Source organism: Octodon degus, unplaced genomic scaffold, assembly GCF_000260255.1.
Source record: "Octodon degus isolate 3935 unplaced genomic scaffold, OctDeg1.0 scaffold00010, whole genome shotgun sequence".
In the NCBI taxonomy this organism is placed as follows: Eukaryota; Metazoa; Chordata; class Mammalia; order Rodentia; family Octodontidae; genus Octodon; species Octodon degus.
Genome location: NW_004524586.1, coordinates 1,740,444 through 1,767,661, shown reverse-complemented (window position 1 = coordinate 1,767,661; position 27,218 = coordinate 1,740,444). Strand labels below are relative to the sequence as shown.

Here is a 27,218-nt window from a genome sequence, read left to right as displayed (position 1 = left end):
CCCCGACCTCGCCCTGCCCGTGCTCCCCGACCTCGCCCTGCCGGTGCTCCCCGACCTCGCCCAGCTGCTCGCGCCAGCCTCCCCGCCCCGGTCTCCGCCCTGCAGGGCTCGGCGGAACCGTCGCCACCTCAGCCGCGCTGCGCTTCTTGCTTACCGTCCGCCTCACGCCCAGCACGTGAGCCGCCCGGCGGGCTGCGCTTCTGATTCCCAGAACGCAGGGCAGAGCAGGCGCTAAGAAAGGTCGGCTAAGGGACGGCAGAGGCGCGGAACCGGCGCCAATCCTGCTCCAGCGCCAGGATTACCAGGATTAGCGCACTGATGCTTCACCGGGCGGCCAGTCAGGGCGCCGGGCCAGGTGAGCGCGCGAGGCACTCCTGGTATTTCAGAACCCAAACCGCATGCAGACAGACCAGCCCGGCTCTTCCCGACCGAGGTTTTGGGGGCGGGAGCGCAGATAACCCGAGCAGCAGGTTGCTGGGGTCACAGCGCGGCGCACGTGGGCGCAGGCGCAGACCTGGATGATGCCGAGGATCTCGTCGTAAGCGCGGTGCTCCCCCTGGCAGTTCACCAGGAAGTCGCTGAGCTGCAGGATGCCGACCCCGAACACGCCCAGCGACGCGCTCTCGATCCCAGTGCCGTTGGTCACGATGCTGGCTGCGGCGATCGCGTCAGAGATCTGCCTCTGGCTGTCGGACAGCTGCCGCTTACTCTTGATGAACAGCCCCAGGTCCGAGACATTCCTGGTCAACAAATCTGAAACAGAGCCATGGCAGACCGTGGGCTCTTGGCCTCCCGGCTTCATCCGCACAGCTCATTCTGGAAATGACGACGTTATAGAATTATTAAGCTGCAGAAGCTTTTTGCTAATCTCTCCACACAAACCACTAAGCTTAGTGCTTATTCCTTGCTTCACAGAGGGAAGACTAACAGATAAATCAAGGAACACCTCTAATTATGGACGTGCTAGGTGGAGAATAATGAAATCTCATAAACATTAGTATTCCATTAGAATTCTGTAGATTCAGTGGTAGATTGGAGGCCAAATTCAGATTTTTATTTTATTTTCTCAGGATTGAACCCAGGGCCTCAAATATACTAGGCAAATGCTCTACCACGGAGTTATATCCCCAGCCCTTTTTTGTTTACACTTTAGATTTCAGAGCCAAGTAGTTGCTCAAGGTAGCCCGGAACGTGCCACCCTCCTGCCTCACCCTCTTGAGGAGCTGGGATTACGGGTAGGTATACTTCACCCCTCTCCAGATGTTGGTTTTTAAGAATACCAATTTCTACACTTTAAAATATTAATTAATTTATCTATTTGATACAGGGTCTCACTATGAAGTTCAGACTCGCAATGATCTTGTCTCAGCCGCCCTAGTGCTGGGGTTACAGGCATGCCTTCCCATTCCTGGCTTAAGAGCGGGCATGGTGCACCTGGGGTTCCAGGGTCAGCACGGTATGCGGTACTGGGGATTGAACTCAGGCCCTTGCGCTTGCCAAGCAGGCACTTAGCCTGTCGAGCTACCTCCCCAGCCCTTTTCTTTTTATAGACACTGAAAATACTTGTTTTTGTTTTGTGTGTGTGTGTGTGTGTGTGTGTGTGTATGTCTTTTTAAGACAGGATCTCCCTGTGCAGTTGAGGCTGGTCTTCAACTCACTTTGTAGCTGAGGCTGGCCTCGAACTCACAGCGATCCTCCTGCCATAGTCTTCCAAGATCTGGGATTACAGGTGTGTGCCACCACACCCGGCTTGAAAATATATTCTAAAGTTATATATTTTTTCTGCACTTTAAAACTGTGACTACAAGTATTTATATATAGGTTTTTGTGAATACACCATTTTACCCACGAGCCCAGTTGCCGGCCCGTGTGGACATGCTCGTCTCATTCACAGAGGCTGCAAGGCGGTCTTGCAAGGCGGCTGCACCGTCTGCATTTCCACAAGCAGTGTACTAACACTCCAACTGCTCCGTGTCTGCATTGCCCTTGGGCACGGCCGTCGTCTTACTGTTAGCCAGATTGGAGGCTACTCTGGTGCTCCTTTCTTATTCATTTATTTAGTTATTTTTGAAACAAGGTTTTTCTATGTAATTCAAGATGGCTTCAAATTCACTATTTAGCCTAGGCTGGCTTTGAACTCACAGCGATCCTCCTGCCTCAGCCTCCCCAGTGCTGGGATTACAGGTGTGTGCCACCGTGCCAGGTTGGCAGTTCTTATAGAGCTGAGCATACGCCTCCCGTGACCCGAGAACTGGCTTTCAGGTATTTACCTGAAGATTTACATCTGCACGCCAACTCGAACAGCAGTGTCGCGGCAGCCTTATTCCTAACTGCTGAAACTTGGAAGCAACCAAAATGTCCTTCAGCAAGCGAACAGATAAACACAGTGTGATAATGCGCATAACCTGATCTTTTTTGGTTTTCAAAAGAAATGAGTTCTCACACCGAAAAAAGCTGTGTGGGGGAACGTGATGTACATCGGAAGGTGAAAGCTGCTGCCCAGAGGCCTGCCTGCGGTGTGATCCCGACGCCTCAGCAGCCGGCAAAGGCAGAGTTCCCGAGACGGCAAGAGAAGGTTGGCGGTTGTCGGGGATTTGGAGGAGACAAGGACGGATGGAGAGGTGGGGAAATTTTCGGGACGGTGAGATTATTCTGCATAATACTACGATGGCGGCCGCATGACATCACACATTTGTCAAAACGCGGAATGTGCAGCACAAGGCACGCACACGGGCATAAATTACGGACTTCAGTAGCAATAATGTGCGAATGTGAGCTCAGCTGTCTCGGGCACCTCACTAATGCGGTATTGTGAACCAAGGAACGCGTGTGCGCGTGTGTGTGTGCGCGTGCGCACACGCGCGGGGTGTAGAGGTTACTGTATGTGAACTCTGTACAGTACTTTTGGCTCATTTTTCTTAAACTTGAAATTTTTCTATAAAATAAAATTTAATACTTTTTAAAAAGTGTAATTATTTGACTAATGAGTAGACTGGCATATTTTAACAGCTACTCAGTAACAGGCTAAGCACAACATCAATTTATAAGTAATTATGAAGAAACTGCATCAAAACCCCCCAGATTTTTCTCTGCTCTTTTGTGTTGATTGCCCCAGCAAGAACTGAGGAGAAAAAAGACAGGCTTTAGATGTACGGCTGGCTGAGCGAGGCCTCGGTGGTGCCGGCAGTGGTGCTGGTATGTGGGGAGGAGGAGGGTGACACTCAGCCTCACATGGCAGAAAACGTCCTGGATATTGAAAGACTTCCTGTCCAAACGCAGCCCCTACCGCCCTGGCGCCGAGCAACCTTCTGCCCAGAGGCGGGAAGCAGGCCGGCGTTTCCCAGATGCAGGTGCCTGGTAGTCCCCTGTGCCTAGTGGACACTCGGCGATGTTCAGGAGGTGGTCTGGCGTGTACTACTGGTTAGCTACAGTGGAGCATGGAGGAAGACCCTTGTCCAGCGCAACCACAGCGCGCTCCCCCAGCATGCCAAACGACCCGTGAGCAAGTCCCCGCTTCACCAGGCTCCAGGCAACATGTGCCGCGAGGGACAGGGTGAGGGTTTGTGTGGTTGGATCACTGGCCTTGATGTTTAGACAGAAGGTCTCAGAAGGAAATCCTAAAATGCTCGACAAACCTAGGTCAGGCTGAAAGTCGCTGGCGCTCTCCTCGATTGTCAGGTGGGTGTAGAGGGGGGCTGACTCCGAACCCGAGCGGTTGCAGGGCACAGAGTAGACGTCGAAGAGATCCTTCAGGTCCTTGCGGCTGCGCACACTGAGCAAGGGATGGACAACACCTCGCAGTTAGTACTGTTATAAAAATGTGGTCCCGAGAAAAAGTAAGGAAGAAGCCTGGGCCATACCTGAAGGACTTGAACAGCTCAATGAATTCAACAAAACTCATGTTACTGTCTGACACTATGAAGCTCTGGAACCCCTTCATTCCGCCTTTGATCCGCCCGTGCCAGCTGCTGCTGCTCCAGCCACTGTGGAGAGACAGTGCCAGACGCCGCTGTTTGCCTCTACTCGTCTTCCCAGGTGGCCTCAGAGGAAACAGGCGGCACATACCGAGGCCACCTTGTTTTTGCAGCCTGCTTAGTAAGGGTACAGTAAGCCTTTATTTTTATTTTATTTTATTTTTTTTGTGGAACCGAGGATTGAACTCAGGCCCTTGCGCTTGCCAAGGAAGCACATATTCCACTGAGCCATCTCCCTGGCCCCCAGTAAGCCTTTAAATTTCTCAACTAATCAAACAGTTCTTCGAAATCAGAGATCAGTGGGAGGAAACGAACTCCTAAATTCAGTGCTTTTCAAGAAAAATCTTTTTTAAAAAAGAGCTCTAAATCACTCAATCATAATTTGTGGGAAATGACATATACTCTTTTCTATTTTTTTCAATTATGGAAATACACTTAAGAGGAAAGTTTTGAGTGCACCAGTGTCTTCCCTTTTTGTTTCTAACAATTTCTTCAATGAAAATAGTGAAGAGCTTCAAAGATTAGTGGAAAATCTGAGTCAGAAAAGTATTAAGGACAGGGTGAAGCCACGTGTGCCCAAGCCTGTACTTGCCCCCGCTAGAGCTGCAGCGACTTGGTATAGAAATGCCAGCCCACCCAATCAAAAATTTAATGTCACTGTTTTAGATGTGGAATTGCCTATACTGATACCTGTATTAAAAAAAAAAGTTTTGATTGTGTTTTTTAGTCAAATCAATGGATAGGACCTTTCTCTTTTTTGTCTTAGATTTTTTTGGGGAACTATTTCAGATATTAAAAAATACAGATACTATTATAAAGATAGGCAATCTAATCTGAATCTTACGAGGAGTGTTTTCTCATGGAAAATTATTTAGTGTTGACATCTCAGATCACCTCTTTCAGGGGCAGCCAGATCCCCAGCGCTGTGGACGAGTCGGTCCTGCAGTCAGAGGGCAGCAGGCACACAGCGAGCCCGGAGGCTCAGGACGCAGGAAACGTGAGCTTCATCATGTGAACTAAGCAGACGATCCCTTATCTTTCTTCTTTCTAGTGACCTGTCTGTCTCCTGTCTGCAAGGAGCTTCCATTTTTGACTCTAGGAAACTGCCCACTCTTTCTCCCACTGGACGTAGGACTCAGTCATGCTTTCTCCTGAACAGTATTCAGGCTGATTTTTCTTCTCCTGCCTCGGGCTTTCCCTTGTGTTGTAATACAGGAGTGGCCTCTCACTCCTGTCTTCTGTGGCTGAGCCATCTGACCTTGGGTCTGGTATGTTAATTTCTCTTTTAAACTTTTCCTCCTTCTCCTGCTCATGAGCGACTGAAATAAAGATTAAATGCCACTTAATCCAAGTAATCTGTCTGTTCCATTTCTCCAAAGTCCTACATAGGCCTACATTTTAACAGAAGAATCCTGATTATTTGTAACTTTTACTTTTGCTATAAATGTAAAGGGAAAGGAATGAAATCCATGTTTCCAACCCCAATCAGTGTCTGCTCAGACCCACCCCTCTGGGTAAGAAAGGGAAGAGCAACTGTTTACTTTTGGTTCTGTCTGGAACTTCTGAATTTCTTTTACTTTATTTGAAATAGAAGGGTGGAGGGAGATGGATGGCATTATATTTTGATTCCCTTGGAAAAACTTTCATTTTTATATTATTTCCTCTCCTGAGAGGATAGATTTTATTTTGAACCTGGAATTTATATGGTCCATGTGTGATAATTCAAATTTAGAGTTATATCTAAACATATCTAACTTGCTGCAATATTTGAATTCATTTCTCCAGGCATGCATAACTTTCCTAATATAGGAAGAAAGTACTAAATATATTTCACCAATTAGCAGAGTCAGGTAGCTCACATTAGAACTTTACTCTTCATTTAAGGCAGTGCTATCCAATAGAACTTTTGCAATTATAGATATGCAATACTTCTGCCTGTAGCTTTCAGAATAACCTTGGCCACTTCTGGCTATGGAGCACTTGTGGCTACTGTGACTGAGAAACTGATTTTTAGATTTAACATAATTTAACTTAATTTAAATTTGAATAGAAATTTCCACATGTGGTTAGTGACTACAGTACTGAACAGCGCAGGTTTACAGAATTACAGATTGGGTTTGGTTATTGCTAATGACCTTTGAAGGATTGGTCTTTCAAGCCATGAAGGGCAGTTATAATAATCCAAAAAATAGGATTATAAATCAGGAAAATCAGGATCATTTAACTTCGGCAGTTTTGAGTCTTTAGTATACCTATAAGTCAGAAATAGAGTCTTCCAACAGACAACGGGAAGTGGCGCGCGGCCCTTCTACACAACGAAATGATGCAAGGGTCCTCGTCTTTTATCATGTTAAGGCCCCACCTGGATGGACTGTTGTTTGAAGAAGACAGCACAGGGGAGGAGACTGGCCTGGTGGGAGACGATGTCGGGGTGGTCAAGTTGGGGGGCCCCGCTGTTGTCAAGGAGTGGGCTCTTCTGGAAGGGAGGGGGTTGGGAGGGCCAGTGATGGCATTGACTTCTGCGAGGGTGAGAGAGAAAAAAAGACAAAAAGTCACTACAAGCAGAAGAGGCTGCTGGATGTCTGAGAAAACCAATATATACGATCTGTTTCAACAGAGAGATAAGTTCCTGTATCAGAAGTATCAAAATATGTTTCTTGGTGAATAAACTCATTTGGTGGGTTCTCCACTGGCTACACTGCACCCTAACTTGGAGATTTCAGAAAATACACAGGTGCTTAGCTTCCAGCCAGAGAACACCTATGTCAGTTGGTTTGGGTGTGGCCAGGACACCCACACAGATTTGCTAAAGCTCTGTTCTTCGGCCAGTGCTGGGAATCACTCATCTATCAAATTGTACCATGTACATCTGATATTCCCTGCTGATAAGGATACATTCGTGAACTTCCAAGTACCTTATACTTGGTCTTTTTTTTTTTGGTGGCACCAAGGATCGAATTTGGGATCTTGTGCCTGATAGGCAGGTGCTTATGCCGCTGAGCTATATCCCCTGCCTGAAGTACATTAATTATACTTGTAGAAGAAACTTGTAACTTAGAAACAAAGGTACATCCAGCAAGATAATTTAAGGATTCCACAATAGTTAAATCATCAAAATGGGTATCTCCCCCTACAACTGAAAAAGAATGATCTCAGAGATGGACAGTGGTGGTACCTGCTTCTTCTTGCTCATCAATGTCCTGAGGATCAGAGCCGCTTCGGCTCCGACATTCCTTCTGCACCTTGGCTTTTCGGGCTGTCATCTCGTCGTCCGTCGCCTCTCCGCTCTCACCCTGGAAACACAGAGCCCGCGATGACTCCCAGGCTGTTTCCCTCCCAGCAGCACTGTGCTAGCTCTCGCAGGCTAGCTATTTGCACCCACACACTTTCAGTGCTGTCTCTTCCTGTGAGTGAGACAGACCTCTGTCGAGGAGCACCAAGAATTCTCACGTCACCTCATCCAATTTGAGCTTCATTCTAAAGCAGCACTCCGCAGGGATGGAGGCAGAAAGAGATGGCCCAGGAACCTGAAATCTGTGTCTAGGTGCAGTTGTTTTTTTTTTTTTTTTTTTTTTTTTTTTTTTTTTTGCTGGGGATTGAACTCAGGACCTTGTGCATGCCAGGCAGATCCTTATACCACTGAGCTATCTCCCCAGCTGGAGGCACAATTGTGAAGCAGGTAAAGTTCTACTAATCAACAGCCTCTCATATGAAAGAATTGTTTTTTAGGCAGTAATGAACAATATTATCATAATATAGTGATAATATATGATTTAGAATATATAGTGATAAAATTTTATTTATTAAATACATTTAAAATTGTGTTGTATATACAACATTATGGGCCCTTAGGGCCTTCGTAAATGACTGCTCTTCTGACCCTTCCCTACTCCCCACCAAACTCAGGCGCCAGCCTCCAGAACGGCATGAGCTTCCCTGAGCAAGTCCCCCGCAGCTCCGCTGTCCGCTCTGCTGGGATGCTTCCCTGTACGTCGTCTACTTGGTAAACTCCTACACACCCCTTCAAGCCCATCCGTCGGCTGCTCTGTAAAGTCTCCTGCTTGTCTCTTAGCTTGTATTCCTCTCTTCCTGCTCTTACAGGATATGCAGCTGCCTCACAATGAATTTTACTGGACTGCACTCCGTTTGTGTTGTCACGGCTCCTGGCACAGACCCTGGCACCCAAGAGGTACGTGGCAAGCCCTTCTAACTCTTGTTTTCCCCCTCACCTTGTCCCCAACTCCTACGACGTAAGGTGGCTTATGGGTGATATTAACCACACAATAGATTGGGTGTAATGCTCAATAAACAAATACCTGGGCCGGGAGATGGCTCCGTAGAATAGGCGCTTCCCTGGCAAGCGCAGGGGCATGAGTTCAATCCTCGGTTCCGCCAAAACAAAACAAAATAAAACAAACCAACAAGCAAAAATACCACGCACCCTCATGAGGATTTTCTTCTTCTTCTTGGTGGCGCTTATGCCCAGAGTATTGTTTCTCTGCATGTTGGGCTTGTCGGCATTCTTTGCTGAGGTTCCAGGGCTGGGGTTTCGGGTACTCCACCGTCTGCCTCCAAACAACTCCACTGCATGAGCCAAAGTTGGGCCTTCATAGCGACCGTCCTCCTAGAAAAGAAGCACCACGTGCTGAGCACACGGGGCAGCAGCAAGCAGGAGAAGGAATTTGCTAAGGGCACCAGCTAGTCCCCAGAGGTGGCGGGGCACAGGCACCCCTGGGGAGCAACGACAAGCCACCGGGTGCCGTGTCTTCTGACTCTCCGTCTTCCAACCCCGTTACGCATCTTGGTCATGCCCCTGGGCAGTCCCAGTGGTGGGTCTGCAATGATTAAGTAGGAAAGATATATTCCCCACCCTGGATTCAGACATTATAATCCAGAGCTAACACTGACAGAAAATTCATTAAGACTTATTTCGTCAATCGGGGCTTTGAAGGATTTACTGTGTTGGGGGTAGGGTGGGGGTAGGGAACAAGATGTGATTATGTTTCAACAAAATTTAGCTTCTGTCTGTCTATTATTACACCATGCCAGGTAACTCTTTCACCTTGTTTGATGCTATTTCAATGTAGGCATTGGCTTATGTGGCCCTCGGAGCTTCTGGGGTGAGCTGCCAGCGTCTGGAGTGACTGCAGTCTGAGGTGGGTGGAGGGAGCGCCCGGGGGACTCAGGGTACGCTGCACAGCAGGACACTGCGGGCACACGCTGGGTGAGGGGTCCGGGGTGCCATCTCCTCACGTCCCGCAGCGCTTTCTTTTCCGGGGCTTTCCAGGGATTCACTATAAACGTTCCTGTTTATCCTCCCTTGCTTGCCTGCTACTCTTTCCAATGGATCGATTACAAATGCTTGTAGTATTTGAAAGTAACTTTATATATGCTCACCGCAGAAGGGACAGCTAATGTTGGGAAGATGTTTTATTTTCTGTGTGAGCATTTCTCAAACTGGGAATACAGAAATATTTTAGGACTGTTCCCAGAGGTTTGTAAAAATCCAAGGAAGTCTTCTCAAAAGTTTCTTTAACTTTCAGATGAATTTAAATAGGGATTTCTTTGGTACTAGGCATCTGAGGGCATGTGCTACCATGTATGATACATCACTTCACGAGCCATGCGTGGTGCTACATGCCTGTAATCCAGAACTGGGAAGGCAGAGGCAGGAGGATTGCTGGTAGCCTAGGCTACACAGTGAGTTCAAGGCCAGCCTGGACTATATAATGAGACCTTGTCTCAAAAAAAAAAAAAAAAAAAATTTCATTTAATGAGAATACTAATGCTATATGACACAAAGTCAGTTTTAATTAATATACCAAAAATGAGACCAAAATACCTGCTTCCTGTGAGTCCTACAGGAAGCTTTCAGGGTCACCACTTATTTGGAAGAAAAGTTGTCAAGCGCTATCACAAATATGGATTTCCTCCTCAGCTTTTTGGAATCAGAAAAATCCATCACACGTGGAGATTTAACACTAACAAAAGATCTGCCTGAGCCTTGTTCTCTAAGTGCTACATCAGCACCTTGGGGCTTCCTGGGCCAGCATGAGGGATGGCCTCTGGGAGGACAGACTGTTGGCCTCTGCCACCTTTTTCATCTGAAAGAAATCTTGAGTCCAAGGTAGGCTGCCTGTCTTTGCAAATGACACCCTGCGGATGAACGCCACCTGCATTTCCTAAGTGACATTGTACCAGAGCGTCCCGGCGGGGGTGTTGTGGGCCGCACTGCCGCAGCCATGTGTCCCGAGTCTCCCTGGATCACCTGGCCTCTCTCCAGCAGCGCCTCTCCCCTCCTCATTAGCTGGCCCCAGTCCCAGCCGACGCCTCCTTCAACGTAGGCTGAAGGCTGCCAGGCAAATGGGAAACCAGGTGCAGCTCACATCCAGCTCCTTGTGCTGTGAGCTGGAGAAGGAACAGATGGAGCCCCTGCAGAAGGAAATGAAGGGACCGACAGAAATACACAGGCGTCATGAGCAGGGATTGCAACTGAGCTCAAAGCCTGCTTTTTGTCCACAGGTGATGGCTTTTGTTGATTCTGGAAGGCCGAGGAAGAGCGCTAATTAAAAATCAATATTCATAACAGCTCTTGAACACTGGACTTGCCCTGTGGAATGCAGAGGAGGTGCATGTTGGTTTCTGTCTTAGATGACTTAACTAAAATGGCTTTGTGCTATGTAACTTTGAATGCGTGATCCGAGAGGCCTATCTACTCATTAATTAATGCATCATGGTTTTTATTCAGGATATGGCCTCTACTTATAATCATCATGTAGGCATGGGGAAAGGGAATGAAGGCACTTGTGGAGGAGCACCTGGGCGACTCTCCTTGAAAGAAGAGCAATTTTGGCTGTATTTGACCAACCATGTTTCCATGTATTGACGTGTACAGGGCTGGCTAGGATTCTTCCTTATCCCTTCAACTGGCTTTAAGCAGTGCATACTGGTCTAGCCAAGGAGCTGGTGGTAGTCATTGAAGATGGCACACACGTAACTCTGGCAACCCCCATTTGCTGTTCTTTAATATGAGCCAGGCTGAGACAGGATGAAGAGTCACTGCTCCATGCTGTTGGCTGGGATCAGGCCTCAAGATAGAGCCTGTGACTTCCTGGGGCTTGGGAGACTACACATCAGAGCTGAAGCACGGACCCCAAAACATTAGAGACCATCTCAGCTGTGTAATGCAGATCCCTCTCTGCAGATGCCTCTCTGCAGATCCCTCTCTCTGCACATCCCTCTCTGCAGATCCCTCTCTGCAGATCCCTCTCTGCACATCCCTCTCTCTGCATATCACAGAGGTAAATGCAGGCCTCCTACCCAGCCCAGCTCACAGCACTCACCTACTTCCTGCCATTCTCAGTCACTCATCCTTAGGCCACTCCTCCTTCAGGATTGAATAAACCCAGGTTTGGTCCAGGGTGGAGGCCTTTGTTCTGGATAGCCATCACCATGGCTGGACTTAGGACCCCTTGGCTCCCAAAATTAAAAATATGCCTTCATACCTTTATTCTCACTGTGGGTTGCTCTGGAAGTGCTAGACTGCAATTAACTTGACGGGATTCCAATAACCTATGCATGCGAGTACAAATATAAACTTCCCAGACCAAGTCGAGGACCAGGAAGGGCTCTCTAGAGGCACTTTACATACATGCGTCTCTACAAATCTCCCAGGGAGGAAATGTTTTTAATTGCAGAAGCATTTCACCGGGTGCTTACGGTGAAAGCACCCCAAAAGTGTGGGCTCAGGAGACACTCAGGGAACTTAAGCAGCAGACTGTGACCACTGCCAGCCGGTGGGGCTGCTGCCACTGTAAGCCTGGTGAGGAAGGACTCTGGGTAGGAATTATCCACATTTGGGAAAGTGTCTTTCAATCTTAAAAGCTCTACTTAGGAAGCAATAAACAGTAAGTTAAACAGAACTCGCCAAGAGTCACATAGTATGTTATGTAATGAATCAGAATTTCAGTTTCCAAAGGGAAAGTTTCAATGTATCAGCTAGTTTTAATAATAAAACCCTGTAGATCACAGTAATTTTGACTAAACCTTTGGCCAATGAAGCTGCAGTTTCTCTCCAGTATAAGAATGATAATGACCATAATCACTATTTTCATAACAAAATAATTACAGGAACCTAACATGAGCAGGTACTGTTCTTTCCACAGAGGAATTTATACTGTGGTTTTATGTGTCTTCACTCAGCTCTCACTGTGGCACTGAGGGGCCAACTCTAAGCTGTACAAGGTCACACAGAGAGTAAGAGGCAGAGCTGGGACCTGGGAGCGTGCAATCCCACTACTTGAGAGAGAGCGAGGGATGGTTCTCCCCTTACCTGGTAGAGGCTGACGTACTGTTTCCGCAGCCACTGCTGCCTTTGGTCAGGGAACTTCTTCATCTTTCTCACAGCTTTCGTGAGTTCCAGCAGTCCACTGAAGAGCATTTTGGCTGTGTGCTTTGGGGCCACGAAATGTAGTAATCTATTGTCTGTGGTCTGGAGTCCATAGAGCAGAGTCACACCCGTCTCCGACAGAAATATGTTACTCAGTTTGTTCTGAACACACACAGTGTGTAGATCAATGCCAGGGTGTCCCATGTACACAGCCTTTGCTGAAAACAGATCTAAGACCCCCTCTGTCAGGCTGCTTAAGCCAGCATTACCCAGTAATGGAAACTTGCCAGGCTCGGCTGTGCTGCTCAGCACACAGACTTTTGCTTTAGCACTAGCTGGGGAGGCAGTGGGGGGCTTCACCCACGTCAGCGTGCTATTGTCTGGCTGAAGCTGCAGGAAGCAGCGAGCAGAGAGGTGTGTGTCCTGGTCATAGTGGATGACCGTGGCCCCCTGCAGCAGGAACTGGTGCACATCAGCTTGGATGGACAACACGTACCACGGGATGAGCTCTGTCCCATGGTCGAAGGCCTTCTGTGGCTCCTCTGACCCGTGAGGGTCGCATTCTTTGGACTGCTCGAAGATGTCGTTTTCTGAATCCAGCAAATCTCCAATTATAAACCTAATGGAAAGAGACATAAATTTGACCTGTGTTATAATTGGAAGGGAGGCTGATCTCCCTCACACTGGACTTCAGTTTTCATTTTGCTATAGATTCCAGTTAGCATGGGAAATAGAGAATGCTGAATGTCACAGGATAATTCTTTAAATAGCAGAATTCTAAAGCTTTGCAAGATGTCTGATCATTACGCATAAGAAAGAAACTAACAGGTGAAATTATTGTGTAAGTGTCAACAACAATAATCTTCATTGTACATTGGTTATTTCTCTTGTGTCAGGAACTGTTAAATACTTTGAATATATTTTTGTACTAAATCATCCCATCTTACAAAGTTAATTTTCTGTTCTGTTTTTCACTTGTGAGGAAGCTGTGGCTCAGAAAGCAGAAGTGCGGGGCACTCGGCCCAGAGGAGGCCTAGCCGAGCTGGGATTCCGGGCTGTCTAGCTCCTGAGCCTAAGATTGCTAGATTTATTTGCCTTCCAGTTAAATCATAAACAAAAATTATGACTTAATATACTTAAGATAAATTAGACAGAAATAAGACAAAATATGCTAACCTGAGAAGTACTGCTGATAAAAATAAAATTTGATTAGTTTGAAGCTATTCAGTGAAAAATATGGTCAAGGTGGTCAGACAAGAAAGGATGGCTCACTTTGACTCAGCCTTAGATGTTCACTGTCTGTCTGTCTGTCTGTCTGTCTGTCTGTCTGTCTGTCTGTCTGCCTGCCTGCCTGCCTGCCTGCCTGCCTGCCTGCCTGCCTGCCTGCCTGCCTGCCTGCCTGCCGGTCTATACATGCTCATAATTGTCTGCTTGAAAAATTTAGTTTATGAGTCAGGAACCTGCATTGCCAGGAGGATCTGTGGGGAAGGCAAGTGAAACCTGAAAGTCTCCATTCTATCTGGCCATCGAGGTGGGAGCCTGCCCTATAGAGACTTATTCTCTAGAAAAGTGTAAGGAGTGCAAGAAGTTGTTGTTAGGATCAAGGTTTCCATGGCTCGACCCACAGACAGCCCTAGCAGAGTGGTGGATAAATTAGTAAAGGAGCTGGTCCATGTGGCTGTGGGAAGGAAGGTTGGCATCATCTAGGGGCAGCCTACTGCCTCCTCGGAAGCCACGAGCAGCAGCCCTGGGCTTTCTGAGCTCTTCTCTGTTAAATGTATCTCTTCAACAAGATTCTAATAGCAGCTTCTTTTTCCTTGCCCTTCAGAAATGCACAAATGTGTAAAAGGCATATCAAACTTTAATGTCCCACAAATCGGATGATCAGAAAATCCTTCTTAGAGTTCCACGCCACAGTCAACTAAGATGCCCAGCGATGATAACACATATACTGCATTTGGGTGCATTTACATAATGCAATTTTGTACATCAGGGAAACTGAATAAACAATAGCTCACTACATGAAGCAACATGGACAAATTTTAAGCAAGACTGCTTTCAGCCTCCCCAGTCTTGGGATTACAGGTGTCTAGCTCAGTGCGCCTGGGGCCAGGGCTGGCGGGGCATGTGGTGCTGAGTATTGAACCCTGGTTTCTGTGCTTGCCTAAGCAAGTGCTTAGCCCACTGGGCTATCTCGCTAGCTCTAAAATACTGATTTTTAGATCTACATATTTTGATCATACCCATTTCTCTTAGTATCTACCCTTGTACCTTCCCTGTTATCTCTATCCTCTTGTCTAATGAGACTCTTTTTATGTCAGGTTTTTAGATTTCACATATTAGAGAAAATACACAGTGTTTGCCTTTCCTGGCTTATTTTGCCTAACATGATGACCTCCAGTTCTATCCATTTTCCTGCAAATGACAAAATTCCAGTCTTCTTTATGATTGGATAATACTCCAGTGTTTCTTGTAGGGAGCTGCGTGTAGCCGCGCCCTAGGATGGCGCCGGTTTCCGCCTTCCACCCTCTCAGGGGGTGAGCGCTCCTAGTAATAAACAACTCCATATAAGGCCAAGGCTTGGGCTAATGCATTGCTTCTGCATACCTGGACCAATGGGCAGTACACACGTGGCACCCCATGATTGGAAGCCCTGGGACTTATAAGCTAAGAGCAGGGGCCTCGAGGGGGAAGAAGACGGATGTAAGAAAACAATAAAGAGCTGTGCAGAAAACCAACCAGTGGTCACGTCGTTCTTGCTGGCAAGGCCGCACGCGACAGTTTCTGTATCCATTGACCTGTGCATCCTTAGCCATTCATTCTCACCGTTCCATCTGTTGATGGTGTGCATCTTGACTGGCTCTGTGTCTTGACTCTTGTGAACTGTGGCCCACTACACATGGACATTGCTGGAATTCTTCTGGCGTGCTGGCTTTAATTCCTTGAGGACTACACTAAGAAGTGCTGTAGCAGAATCAACACTGACCCTATCGTTAGGTTTTGGCAAAGTCTCCGTACTAATTTCTATAGGGGCCTTGTATTAGCTTTTTGTTGCTGAGACCAAAAACTCAGTATGCACAGATTAAAGGAGGAAGGGCTCAGCTTTGTCCCTGGCTTCATAGGCTTCCGTCTATGGCTTGATGTTTTCAACACAAAGCACGATGTGGATGGTGGAACCAAAAAGGGGGGCTGGGGGTCAGACGCAGACCCCACGGCTGAGCCTCCACGACCCACCCAGGCAGGCAGAGGATACTTTGCTAGCTCCCTAGGTGGGTTCCAAGCCAATCACGTCTGCAAATTAAGTTCAACTGTCATAGGGCTGTAACACTTTTCATTCCTACTATAGGTAGAGGCCCTCAGCACCTTGCTCCCAACCATTTATTTTTTGGTATTCTTTTTAAAATTTTTTTTGTGTTCTTGATGATAGCCATTCTGACTGGGATGGAATGGGATCTCCATGTAGTTTTGATTTGTGTTTCCCTAATAGGTGAAGATGTTGAACAATTTTTCATATACTTATTGAACGTTTATACTTCTTTTGAGAAGTGTCGGTGATTCATTTGTTCATTTACTGATTAGGCTATTTAACTTTTTGGTGTCAATTTTTAATTTTGTTTGATTAATTAATTTATTTATTTGTGGAACTGGGGATTGAACTCAGGCCCTTGCGCTTGCCAGGAAGCGCTTATTCTACTGAGCCATCTCCCTGGGCCCTCATTTTTTTATTTTAAAGGCAATGGTAAAAAACAGTAAAAATGATTCAGAATTTCAAAACAAGATGTTAGGAAATTAACGCTGGTTGTTATATTGCATGTTGCTATCTTCAAAGCGGTTGCTCAGATTACTAGATAAAGGCATATAAGATTAATCAAACAACATAAATGCTAACTATTCCTTTCAATGAACTAATAGAAAACAATATTGCAATTATCTTAGACATTTTGTGTATATGTATGTATGCATATATGTTGTCCATTTTCTGGCACCCCCACCCCCTACACGTACATATCTATTCTACATATTAATCCTCTGTTGGAAGAGTAAAGATTACTCTCCCATGCTGTAGGCTGCCTGTCAATTTTTTCCCTTGCTGTGTAGATACTTGGACTCGGAGTAGTCCCATTTGTTGATTCTTCCTGTTATTTCTTGTGTTGCTGGAGTCTTATTTAGGACGTCCTTGCCTGTGCCTATGGTGCTTCCCTACATTTTCTTCTATAGTTTCAAGGTTTCAGACCTCACCTAATTTGATCCATTCTGGATTGATCTTTGTACAGCATGGAAGATAGGGGTCTAATGTCAATCTTCTGCAAGTGAACATCCAGCTTTCCCAATACTGTTTCTTAAAAAGGCTGTCTTTTTCCCAAGGTATACTTTCGGGTCCTCTGTCAAGAGTCAGATGGCTGTAGTGTTGTTTTTAAAAAATCTTTTAGGGCGAGCCAAATAGCTCAGCAGATTAAAGCACCTGCAAGCAGGCACAGGGGCTGGGGGTTTGATTCGTGGGCCTGTTGTGCTGGCCCTGCCCATGGGGTGTGCTGAGATGGCAACTGAGACTGGGGTTGTGGCATGCTCCTGTAATCCCAGCTCTTGGGAGGCTGAAAGCAGGCAGATCATTACGAGTCCGATCTAGTAGTGAAACCCTGAAACACCTGTAGACCCTTCCCTAAAATAAAACAAACAAACAAACCAACCGAAAAAAAAAACCAACCCTTTTCTTTATTTATGTATTTGGTATAGGGTCTCACTAAGCAGCTCAGACTCATAGTGATCCTCCTGTCTCAGCCTCCCCAGCGCTGGGGTCACAGGTGTAGACCACCACGTCTGATTTCAGCAGAGAGCTAGGTGCAGGGGCCCACACAGCATGTGGTATTGGGGATTGAACCTGGGTCCTTGTGCGTGCCAGGCATGCAGTGAGACTGCTGAGCTATCTCCTCGGCCAGATGGCTGTAGTCTTATAGGCTTGTTCCTGTGTCCTGTCTGCTCCTCTGTTTTGCTCTATTCATCTGTGTATCTGTTTTTTATGCCATACCATGCTGGTTACTCTGACTTTGTAGTATTATTTGAAACTGGGTATTGTGATGCCTCCGGTCTTCTTGCTTAGGACCTTCTTCAGCTATTCTGGGCCTTTTATGCTTCTCTATGAATTTTAGGGCTTTTTCTAGTTTTGTGAAAAATGTCACTGGAAATTTGATGATTACATTGAATCTGTGGACTAATTTTGGTAATGTGGTCATTTTACTACCCATAATTGTGCTGATCCATGAACACAGGGTGCCGTGCTGTCTTACAGCATCTTGTTCAATTTCTTCCCTCAGTCTTTTGTAACCTTTATTATACGGGTCTTAGACTTGCTTGGTTAGGGTGATCCCTACGTGTGCTTTTTGGGGTGTGTGTGTGTGTGTGTGTGTGTGTGTGTGGAATAATTTTCCTGATTTCTTTCTCATGTAGTTCATAATAATATGTGAACAATAGATGTATAGGAGCTATTGACTTTTTAATGTTGATTTTGCATTTTGTCAAGTACATTATTTTTTCATACATTTAAATTTCAGAGAAATTTCAACGACAGTAGAGACAGCACAAAAGTCCACTCATTACCATCTTACATTTGTGCAGATATTTGTCATAATTCATGAAGCAATGTTAGTGTGTTATTATTAACTAGTCATACTAGCTTGGGCCGTCACCAGCTTTTGCCTAAGGTCTCTTCCTCTTGCAGGACCACACGCAGGATGCTGTTCACGTGTGGCCGCCACAGCATGGCAGGCTCCTCTCGACCACAACAGCTTCTCAGGCTTTCCTCACTTTGACGATCTTAATAATCAGTTTTGAACAATACTGATTTTTTTTTGTAGCTTATATTAGGATTTTGTATTTTTCTCCAAACTAGACTAGGTATGAGATTTTGGTAGTGAGACTACAGAGGAACAGCGCCATTCGTGCCACGTCTCTCAGGGCACACAGGTGACCTGCTGTATCCCTGCTGACGCGGATCTCGATCATGTGACCGATGTAGCACTTGTCTTACTTTAACATTGCTTATTTAATTTAAAAAAAGTTCTTTCCGGGCTGGGCAGATGGCTCAGTGGAGTAAGCGCTTGCCTGGCAAGCGCAAGGCCTTGAGTTCAATCCCCGGTTCCGCCAAAAAAAAAAGTTCTTTCCATACTGTGTTCTTCAGCAGGAAGTCACCATGCCTTTTCACACTTAAGCAGTGGGATATTATATTCACCTCCTTGAGGACAAAAAATTCTATATAAGACTGGGAAGTCTTCTCAGGAAAGATTTGTCTACTCTCCATTTGTTTATTTATCACTTCAACATATCACCTATTTATATTACTACAAGATCAAGGATGCTTTGGGTAGGTAATCATTTAATTCCACTCAGTTTATTTTGTGCTTTGGTCTTGGGGAGGTCTCCCCCGCTGTGTCTTGGACACACTCCCATCACTGTGCTTTTTTTTTGCTTCTTCTCTTTAAAGCTTGATGACTTGTGGCACAAATTTTCCAGGCACATCTTACATATTCCCAGACCAGTCCTAAAATCAGCTCTTTCTGCAAGGAATCTTGTTTATTGTGAGTGAAGAATGTTATTAGAGGCCAAGATCTGGGTGCAGATATATTATTTCTTATGCACTTTTGCCCTCAGTGCTTAGGGATTGAGCCCAAGGCCCTTGCAGGACAGGCAAGGTGCACCTCAGCGCTACACCCTCACCTTTCTCTCCAGAGACAGTCTCACTGAGTTGCCCAGGCTCCCTTGAACGTATGGCCCTCCTGCCTTGGTGTTGCGAGCAGGAGAAACATGTACCACCACACTTAGCATTAAGTGTGCATTTCTCTTAATGTTACACTTCATAGTGAAAAAAGAAAATCTTTCTTACTAAAACTGCTTTTAGTAATGGTAAAAAACAAAACAAAACAAAACAATGATGCTATTGTCGTCATTACTCTTTTCTCATTGCTCGGAAAAAAAATATCTGACACCCAAAATGAAGGAAGGAAAGGTTTCTTTAGCTCACAGTTAGTGGAGGTTTCAGTCCATACTCAGCTGGCTCCAAGGCAGACGACACATGGCACAGAGCAACCTTTCATAGCAGTGGCAAAGAGCAAGAGCAAAGGGAGGGGCAGCAGCTCAGGCTTGAGGCAGCCTCTCTCCCCTTCTTACATTGTAAGCAAATTACCTGCCCCCAGGCAGGCGCAGCATCCACACCCACAATAAACAATCGCAAAAGCCGGAAGCCGCCTCATGACTGCATGAGGCTTTGGGGGGACAACTAGACACAAACCATAACAAGTGTTCACCTATACAACTGCTTTTATCTTCTTGTACAGTGATAGGAACACCCCCCTGGAGCCACCCTGGGCTTCCTGCTCAGCTCTTCCACCTGTTTGCTGTGTGACCTGGTCAAAATATCCAAACTCTCTGAGCCTCAATTCACTTATCTGCTCAGTGGTGAAAAGACAAGTGTTTCTCTTAGGACAAGTGGTGAAGACTGAGAGGCACCACTGGGAAGCCAGCACAGCACCTGGGCTGGGAAAGTATACCCAGGATTGAATATTAAATATAGGGAGTGTACATAAACACGAGAGGCCAGGGTTTGTCCTGCTGTTTCTCCCTCGCTTCCTCTTTTGGAAGCTAAGTCAGCCTGGCTTTCCCGGGACGGGCTTTCTCCAGAAGTCACTTCCAAATCTTTCTTCTGCAGCTGTTTCTACCTTCCTCACGACACACTTTTTGTTGTTTTAATAGCAAAAAGGATTCAGTTAGTGAGCATTCTTATCTTCACACCATAAATGTTAATCTAGACATAGAATTTCTGATTTTAATTTAGCAAGACCAACGCTATTTCCTAGATTACATTTCAATTAAGTTCTGAGAGAAATCAAGCAGTTTCCAGTGAAAAATTATAGGCATTATGAAAAGCAGCATCTGGAGAGAAAAATTATAAGGCTTTCCTGGAGCCTGTTTCTGCCTGTCAGATATGATGTAAGCTGGGAGAGAGGGGACACTGTCACTTCGATTTTAGAATATAAAAGGAACTAATGCCAGATGGTAATAATTCCATTAAAAAACATTTTTCCAGGGACTAATTTCCAAAATAAAATTGACAATTGTTTGTAATAAAATAAGTTTATTGCAAGCAGGAAACTACTAGTAGCTTTGGTCTCTTAGTTGCTAGAATGTATTTTGTGAGGTTCTGTGCCTGTTTCACTTAGCAGAAACTTTTCTGTGGGTTTACAGAAAAGAATAAGATGGAATATTAAGAGTATTTAGGAATCAAATAACGTTAACCAGAGAGCAAAGATGTGGGCAGCCAGCAAAAAAAGCTGCCTTGTCACACGAGGTCATTTCACCTGGAGAGAGGAACAAGCAGTGGAAATGGAGGAAGGCTTTTGCCTTTCCCTCAGGTTTTTAACCTCAGAACGTCTGCAGCACCCTTTGGCTAGATACCATAAGCTGGCAGCTGGGCATCGGCCTAATGTTTCCTGATGCCAAGGGCTATTCATAAACCAGGTTATATATTTTCTTTGTAAGAAGTTATTACTTTTGACAAATTTGACATGATTACTTGAATGTGAATCACCAAGTGATATGTAGGCCTAAAATTAATGCTTTAAAATAGAATAAAATAATTTCCAAATGACTTGCTACAGCTGTTCCCTGTAATAAAAATCTAATATTTCAAAGTTCTCTCTGGAAAATCCTTGCTTTTAATTAACATAACACCTTTTTCAACCACCAGCAGTTTCTAAATTACTATTATTAAAGTGTATTTGGTACAGGTCTCACTCTGCAGCTTGGACTCAGAATGATCCTCCTGTTTTCAGCCTCTCCAGGGCTGGGATTACAGGTATGCGCCATCACGCCCAGACTCAGTGGCAGGCTCAGTGCGCCCGGGGCCAGGGCCAGTGTGGCATGTGGTATCGGAGATCGAACGGAGGTCCCTGAGCTTGCCTAAGCAGGCGCTTAGTCTGAGCAGTTTCTAAATTATATCTGGGTGGTGTGTGCACTTTGGAGCCAGCTTGTTTGAGTTTAAATCCTAGCCCTGCCAGCTTATGAACTCGAGAGTGCGATAAAAATGATGCAAGATTATATAATTTAATATATAAAGTATTTAGGATAGTTTTTTAGAAAAGTAGACTCAGTAAAATTATCATAATTAATGTTGCCATTATTATTATCATTATTCAAATTGTGTTCAGAAAGTCAGTACTATGGAGCAAAACCATGCATACAAATTGGGAAAAAACTGTTTAAAAGAAAAGACAAACTATATTGGGGCCAAGGGGAAAAAAAGAAAGAAAGAAAGAAAGAAAGAAAGAAAGAAAGAAAGAAAGAAAGAAAGAAAGAGAGAGAGAGAGAGATAAGGAAAAAATATATATTTATACACAAGATAGTGACCATAGTAATACAGCTAGTTTCTCTTAGTTCACTAGAAAGAAAGGTTTGTGCTAATTTGGTTTGAACAAGATGTCATGCCTACTCTTGTACTCTGAATAACTACTATGAACACAGTATACAATGTATTAATTATTGTAACTCTTCTATTAACTACCAACTTGGTTTGAAACTGTTTTATTATTTTTTTAAAATGCTATTTCTTTAGGTATTTGGTATAGGCTCTCCCTACAAAGCTTGAATTTGTAGCGATCCTTTTGTCTCAGCCTCCGCAGTGCTGGGATTATAAGCGTGTGCCACTATGCCTGGTTTTAGGGCCAGCACTGTGCACCCTGGGTTCTACGGTTGGCACACAATGTGGTACCAGGGATTGAAGCCAGGTCCTTGAGCTTGCCAGACAAGTGCTTAGACCGCTGAGCTATATCCGCAGCCCAAAACTGCTTTTATTATTTTTCCTCTTAAAAAAACAACATTCAAACAGTGCTTCTCTGACAAACTGTTTTCCTGTTTCAAGTTGTGACCAAAGTGAAAACAAACCAAGGTATGATAAAAAAAATAGGGTTAATGTTTACATTTAAAAACCCCTATTTCCTTTTTTCGTATGGGGAGTTGAACTCAGCACCCAGAGCTTGCCAGGCAGGTACTATACCACTGAGCTACATCCCAAGTCAATGTTTACAATAAAAGAAGAGTACCATAGCAAAGATATGTTGCCATCGAGCCCCATGAAATTACGCTTGCTCACACTGAGCACTTACCTTGCCGCTTTCTGGGGCAGGTCTGAACGTCTTCCTTCAAGAGGGTCTTCAGTTCACTGTCATAGCTGCCTCGATGTCCCGAATCAGTTCCATGCCCATAAATGTTCAATGTCCTGAATGGTTTTAGGACACTGACCCATTTATAGGCATTTGGCATTGGGGAAGAGCTAAAAGTGGCAGGATGCTCCATTGTATGACTTGGGTGGGTGAGGACACAATGTTCTCACTGAACAGAATCCCAAGAGGCAAGATCATGAGCCCCAAAGTGTGGTCATGATTTAGGGCACACTGAAAACGCACCTTCCCTCAACCAGAACTTTCCTTGCACTGTTACTAAGGCTCAATGCACTGCTTCTCATACTGAATGTACCCGCCCTGCCCTTGGCTAGTGCCCAGCGGGAGTACTATATATACCCAACACACCTTCAGAAAGTGGACCTCACGCACGCAGTGGGAAAGTGGTTCTTGGTATTACAAGTCACAGAAGCAGGATTGTGCTCAGGTTTTGACTAACAAGATGGCATGAGGGAGAAATAGAGGGTCCCTGGTACCTGCAGCAAAACGGGGAAGGGACATCACAGTAGGAACTAGCTGAACTGTAGCAGTCTGCTGTACTTAAAGGATGTGATGAGGTATGTGTTTGTAAGATTGGGGCTTACTTACATCCTCTTCCTTTGGAAGATAAATGTTTAATTTCCTATCATTTTGTTATATTGTCTATCCATGTGGATGTCTGTGTGCAGGCATGGGTAATCCTGGGAACAATATCTTTTCTCAGGTACTGGACTCTACTTTCTGATATTCACCTCTCTTATTTTTCATACTTGTGGGCTTACATGTTTTCCAGGCATGTCTCCAAGGTAGTTTTGGTGGGGAGGGCACAGAACACAGATTTCTCCAGTAAGTAAGGAGAGCAAAATTGAGCGGTGCTGTCTTAGTTACTTTTTTCTCACTGCAGGGACAAATACCTGACACCCAGAATTCAGGAAGGAAAGGTTTCTTTAGCTCACAGTTAGTGGAGGTTTCAGTCCATACTCAGCGGGCTCCAAGGCAAAGTGGCACATGGCCGAAAGCAACCATTCATGGCTGTAGAAAACAGCAAAGGCCAAAGAGAGGGGCAGCAGTTGTGGCAGCTAGCTACCCTTTCCCCCCACCCCTTATGCTGGTGTGCAGATTACCTGCCCCAGGATGAGTGTAGCACTCACATCCATAATCCCAGCACTGGATCATGAATTAATCACAAACCCTGGAGGCTGCCCCATTGACCACATGAGGCTTTGGGGGGACAGCTGGACACAAACCCCAACAGGTGCCCCGTGGTGCTCACTGCTGCGAAGGAGGCCCACACTTCTCTCTGCACCTTAATATTATTAATTTCACCTGCCTACAATAGGCCACTGTACAGCTCTTATCTCTGTGACTTGAACATATTTACCCAGGCATAGCTTTTTCATTCTTTGTGCTCATAAATTTTCAAAGGTTACCATAAATGAACTTTATAGGCTTTATCAAATATAGCTGGAGTATTGAATTCAGATGTTCCTAATCCACAGAAAAACACATGAAGATAAACTGAAGCTTAAGCCCTCTCCAGTGAAAAGAAATGCCTTCACTACTACAGAGCAAGGGCCGTCCCTGCCCCGAGGTCGGCGGGCACGTGTCTGGGCCCTGCTGTTTGTTGCAGGCCCACGGCTTCATTTCTTTTGGCACCACTTCCTCATCTGCAGAGGTTAGGTAAGTTTACCTTTCGATCCCATTCACACTTTGCAACTGTTTCAACTCCACTCTTTTCCTGCTGAGTTCTTGAACCTTTTAGGGTCACTTTTCTGGAGTTTTTCTGAGTGTTTCCAGCAGGTTTCCTGGCAGGAGTAGCTGACAGTTTTGAGATGAATCATAAGCCCTGCAGGCTGCGTGAAACACAGGACTCTGAGGTTGTCTTTTTCATTTTATTTATTTATTTTTTTTGGTGTAGGGACTCACTACACAGCTCAAACTCACAGTGATCCTTCTGTTTCCAGCCACGTGCTGGGATTATAGGTGTGCGCCACCACGCCTGGACTCGGTCGCCAGCTCAGTGCGCCTGCGGGTAGTGCTGGCGTGGCATGTGGTGCCAGGGATCGAACCTTCTTTTTCTTTTAAATTTTTTATAGTATTGGGGGATTGAGTCCAGGGTCTTTGCACTGAGCTATAGCTGCAGCTATCTTTTAATTTATTTTTATTGTGAGAGGGAGTCTTGTTAAGCTGCTCACGCAGGGCTCACCTGCGATCGTCCTGCCTCAGTCTCACACTGCAGTGCTGGACTTCAAGCGCACACTGCCATGCCCACCGTCCCTCCTGTGCTGCAGCTTCCCGAGGGTTGGTGGGTGCCGCATGAACAGAGGCAGGAGGCTGTACAGAGTTTTGTTTCCAGCAGATCAACAAAGCCCCATTCCTCTGGTCTTCAAGATCTGCGTGTCATTTTGCCACATGCAACCCTGAACTGGACATTTTAATGTGGGCCTCTGACTCAGGGGAGGGTTCCTAACCTAGGCAGACAGTTACAGCAACGGTGCTTGCCTACCTGGGGCTTCAGGGAATTCTACTAAACACCCCTCTGCCTCTCACGTGTGTTCAGAGGTTCCTTTCAGAGTGGCAGGTACTTGGGGTGAGGGGGTGAAGGTCTTTGAGCATCTCAATAAGACTTCATGGACTTTATAACGTAAATATTTAATTTTTGTGTTTTTCCCCTCCTATGAGTGCTTGCAACAGAGTCTGGAAAGTGAATAATGGCAGAGAATAATCTTAGGATATAGATTAGAGGAAAATGATTAGAGGAAGAGGACGAAGGAGCAAGCAGGCATTGGCAATAAAAGTGTAAAGAGACTGATACAATGACTGGAGAAACCTCACTCGAAGGACCTGAGGCAACAGGCAAGGAAGGCGAAAGGCAGTTCAGAGCCGGCTCTCTGGAAGGCTGCCAAAGGCGGCGTTGCTGAAGGTGGCTTTACAGCACACACAGCCACACAGACAATGTGAAGGCTGGTATTAAAAATCACTTGAAATTCATTGTTGTATTGATTAATATGCTCTTTACAGTAGGGTTTAGGTAGGAATAAAAATTTCAGGCAGATCTCAATAGAAGGAAAAGGCATCTGTCTCTCAAACATCTGTTTTATTTTTCTTATAAATATTGTGAATTTTGTCATGAATTGAGATCCTCTTCCCCTTTAGTATTAAGAATCCCAGAGTAAAATTTGGTCCCCCATTGCTGAGATATTTGAACATTAGGCCTTGACCCTACAGTAAGAACCATAACAGTTAATCTTTAATTCTACTGTGAGAGACTGAACCAAAAAGTGAGGTGGAAGAAAGCCAGACGTCTTGGAGAAATCTGAAATTTAGGTTTATTTCCTTAGAACACAACAGCATGAAGGACTGGTGAACAGGACGCTCACTTCTCTATCATGGATTCTAAGGATCTAATATAACTCCAAAGAAATTATTTTATAAAAATACTGTTGTCTTTACCAGCGTAGCACGCGCGCACGCGTGCGCACACGCACACACACAGTGAGACACAGACACCCCCATATACAAACCCGAAAAAGCTCTGCAAAAGCTAACACAGCGTCTTGCAACATACAGACATGCATAAGGGCTCCAAGACAGCTGCAGCGATAGACTCACGTCCTGCCTACAGAAACCTTTCGCAGGTAGAAACACCAAAGCCAGTAGACCTGATGACTTGGGTGGCCTTAGGATCCCTCCCGCTCTCCCCAGGTGAAGGCCTGCTGTGTGAAAAAAGGCAAGGGTGCCCCAAGCCTGCTCATTCCTCTCCTTTTGCTGGGCGGTGGGGGAGCACGCCTGGCCGGCTGCTGTGGCTGTGCGCAAGGCCTTAGGCCATCTGAACAACTGAACAGCGTCAGATCTGCCATATGAGCAGGGCTGAATTTCGCACACAGTGCAGAGCACAGCAGTGTTTCTAAAAGCGAGATCTTGTACCTCCTGATTAGACTCAGCCAGAGGGTGTTGCTGGAGCTACTGATTTCTGGGTATCACCCCAGACCTGGTATATCAGAGGCCAGCCCACCAACCCAGAGATTAATAAAAAGATGGAATCAATAAAAGATCATGGTTGTAATCCTGAAATTTAATTTGTTTAAGTCTTAGGGGCTGGCCAGACAGCTCAGCGGACTAAAGCGCCTGCTTAGGCAGAGTACAGTGGCTGGGGTTGAACCCCCGGCATGCCTTGCTGGCCCTGCCCAGGGGCACACGGAGATGTTGATTGAGACTGGGCGTGGTGGTGTACACCTGCAACCCCAGCGCTTGGGAGGCTGAAAACAGGGGGATCACTGAGTGTGATCTAGGTAGTGAGACCCTGTAGACTCTGTACTAAATACTAAACAAATGATTTGTTGAAGTTATAGAAATGGGAAAAAGTCCTTGTTTGCGTGTGTTTTTAAAGAACAAGTATCCAACAAATATGTACAATTTTTTGCTCTTATGTATCAGTTAAAAGTAATTTCAAAAAATAATAAATTACATCTTTTAAAAAAGAGATAATAGGGGTTGGGGAGATAGCTCAGTGGCATAAGTGCCTGCCAGGTAAGTACAAATTCCTGAACTTGATCCCTGGTACTGGAAAGAGAGAGAGAGAAAGAGAAAGAGAGACAGAGAGAGAGACAGAGAGAGAGAGAGAGAGAGAGAGAGAGAGAGAGAGAGAGA

The 27,218-nt window shown here is 45.5% G+C and overlaps 1 protein-coding gene across 1 annotated transcript in view; it reads right to left on the bottom strand.

Annotated features, from left to right (window-relative positions):
* LOC101588282 (1-phosphatidylinositol 4,5-bisphosphate phosphodiesterase epsilon-1) overlaps nt 1-27,218 on the bottom strand; it is a 233,328-nt gene that overhangs the window by 52,156 nt on the left and 153,954 nt on the right. Inside the window, exons 8-14 of the mRNA XM_023709028.1 lie at nt 12,307-12,982; nt 8,416-8,598; nt 7,150-7,267; nt 6,337-6,493; nt 3,861-3,983; nt 3,636-3,772; nt 515-753 (exon numbers count right to left, since the gene is read on the bottom strand). Coding sequence (XP_023564796.1) covers nt 515-753; nt 3,636-3,772; nt 3,861-3,983; nt 6,337-6,493; nt 7,150-7,267; nt 8,416-8,598; nt 12,307-12,982 — 1,633 coding nt within the window. The remainder of the gene's footprint in view (nt 1-514; nt 754-3,635; nt 3,773-3,860; nt 3,984-6,336; nt 6,494-7,149; nt 7,268-8,415; nt 8,599-12,306; nt 12,983-27,218) is intronic.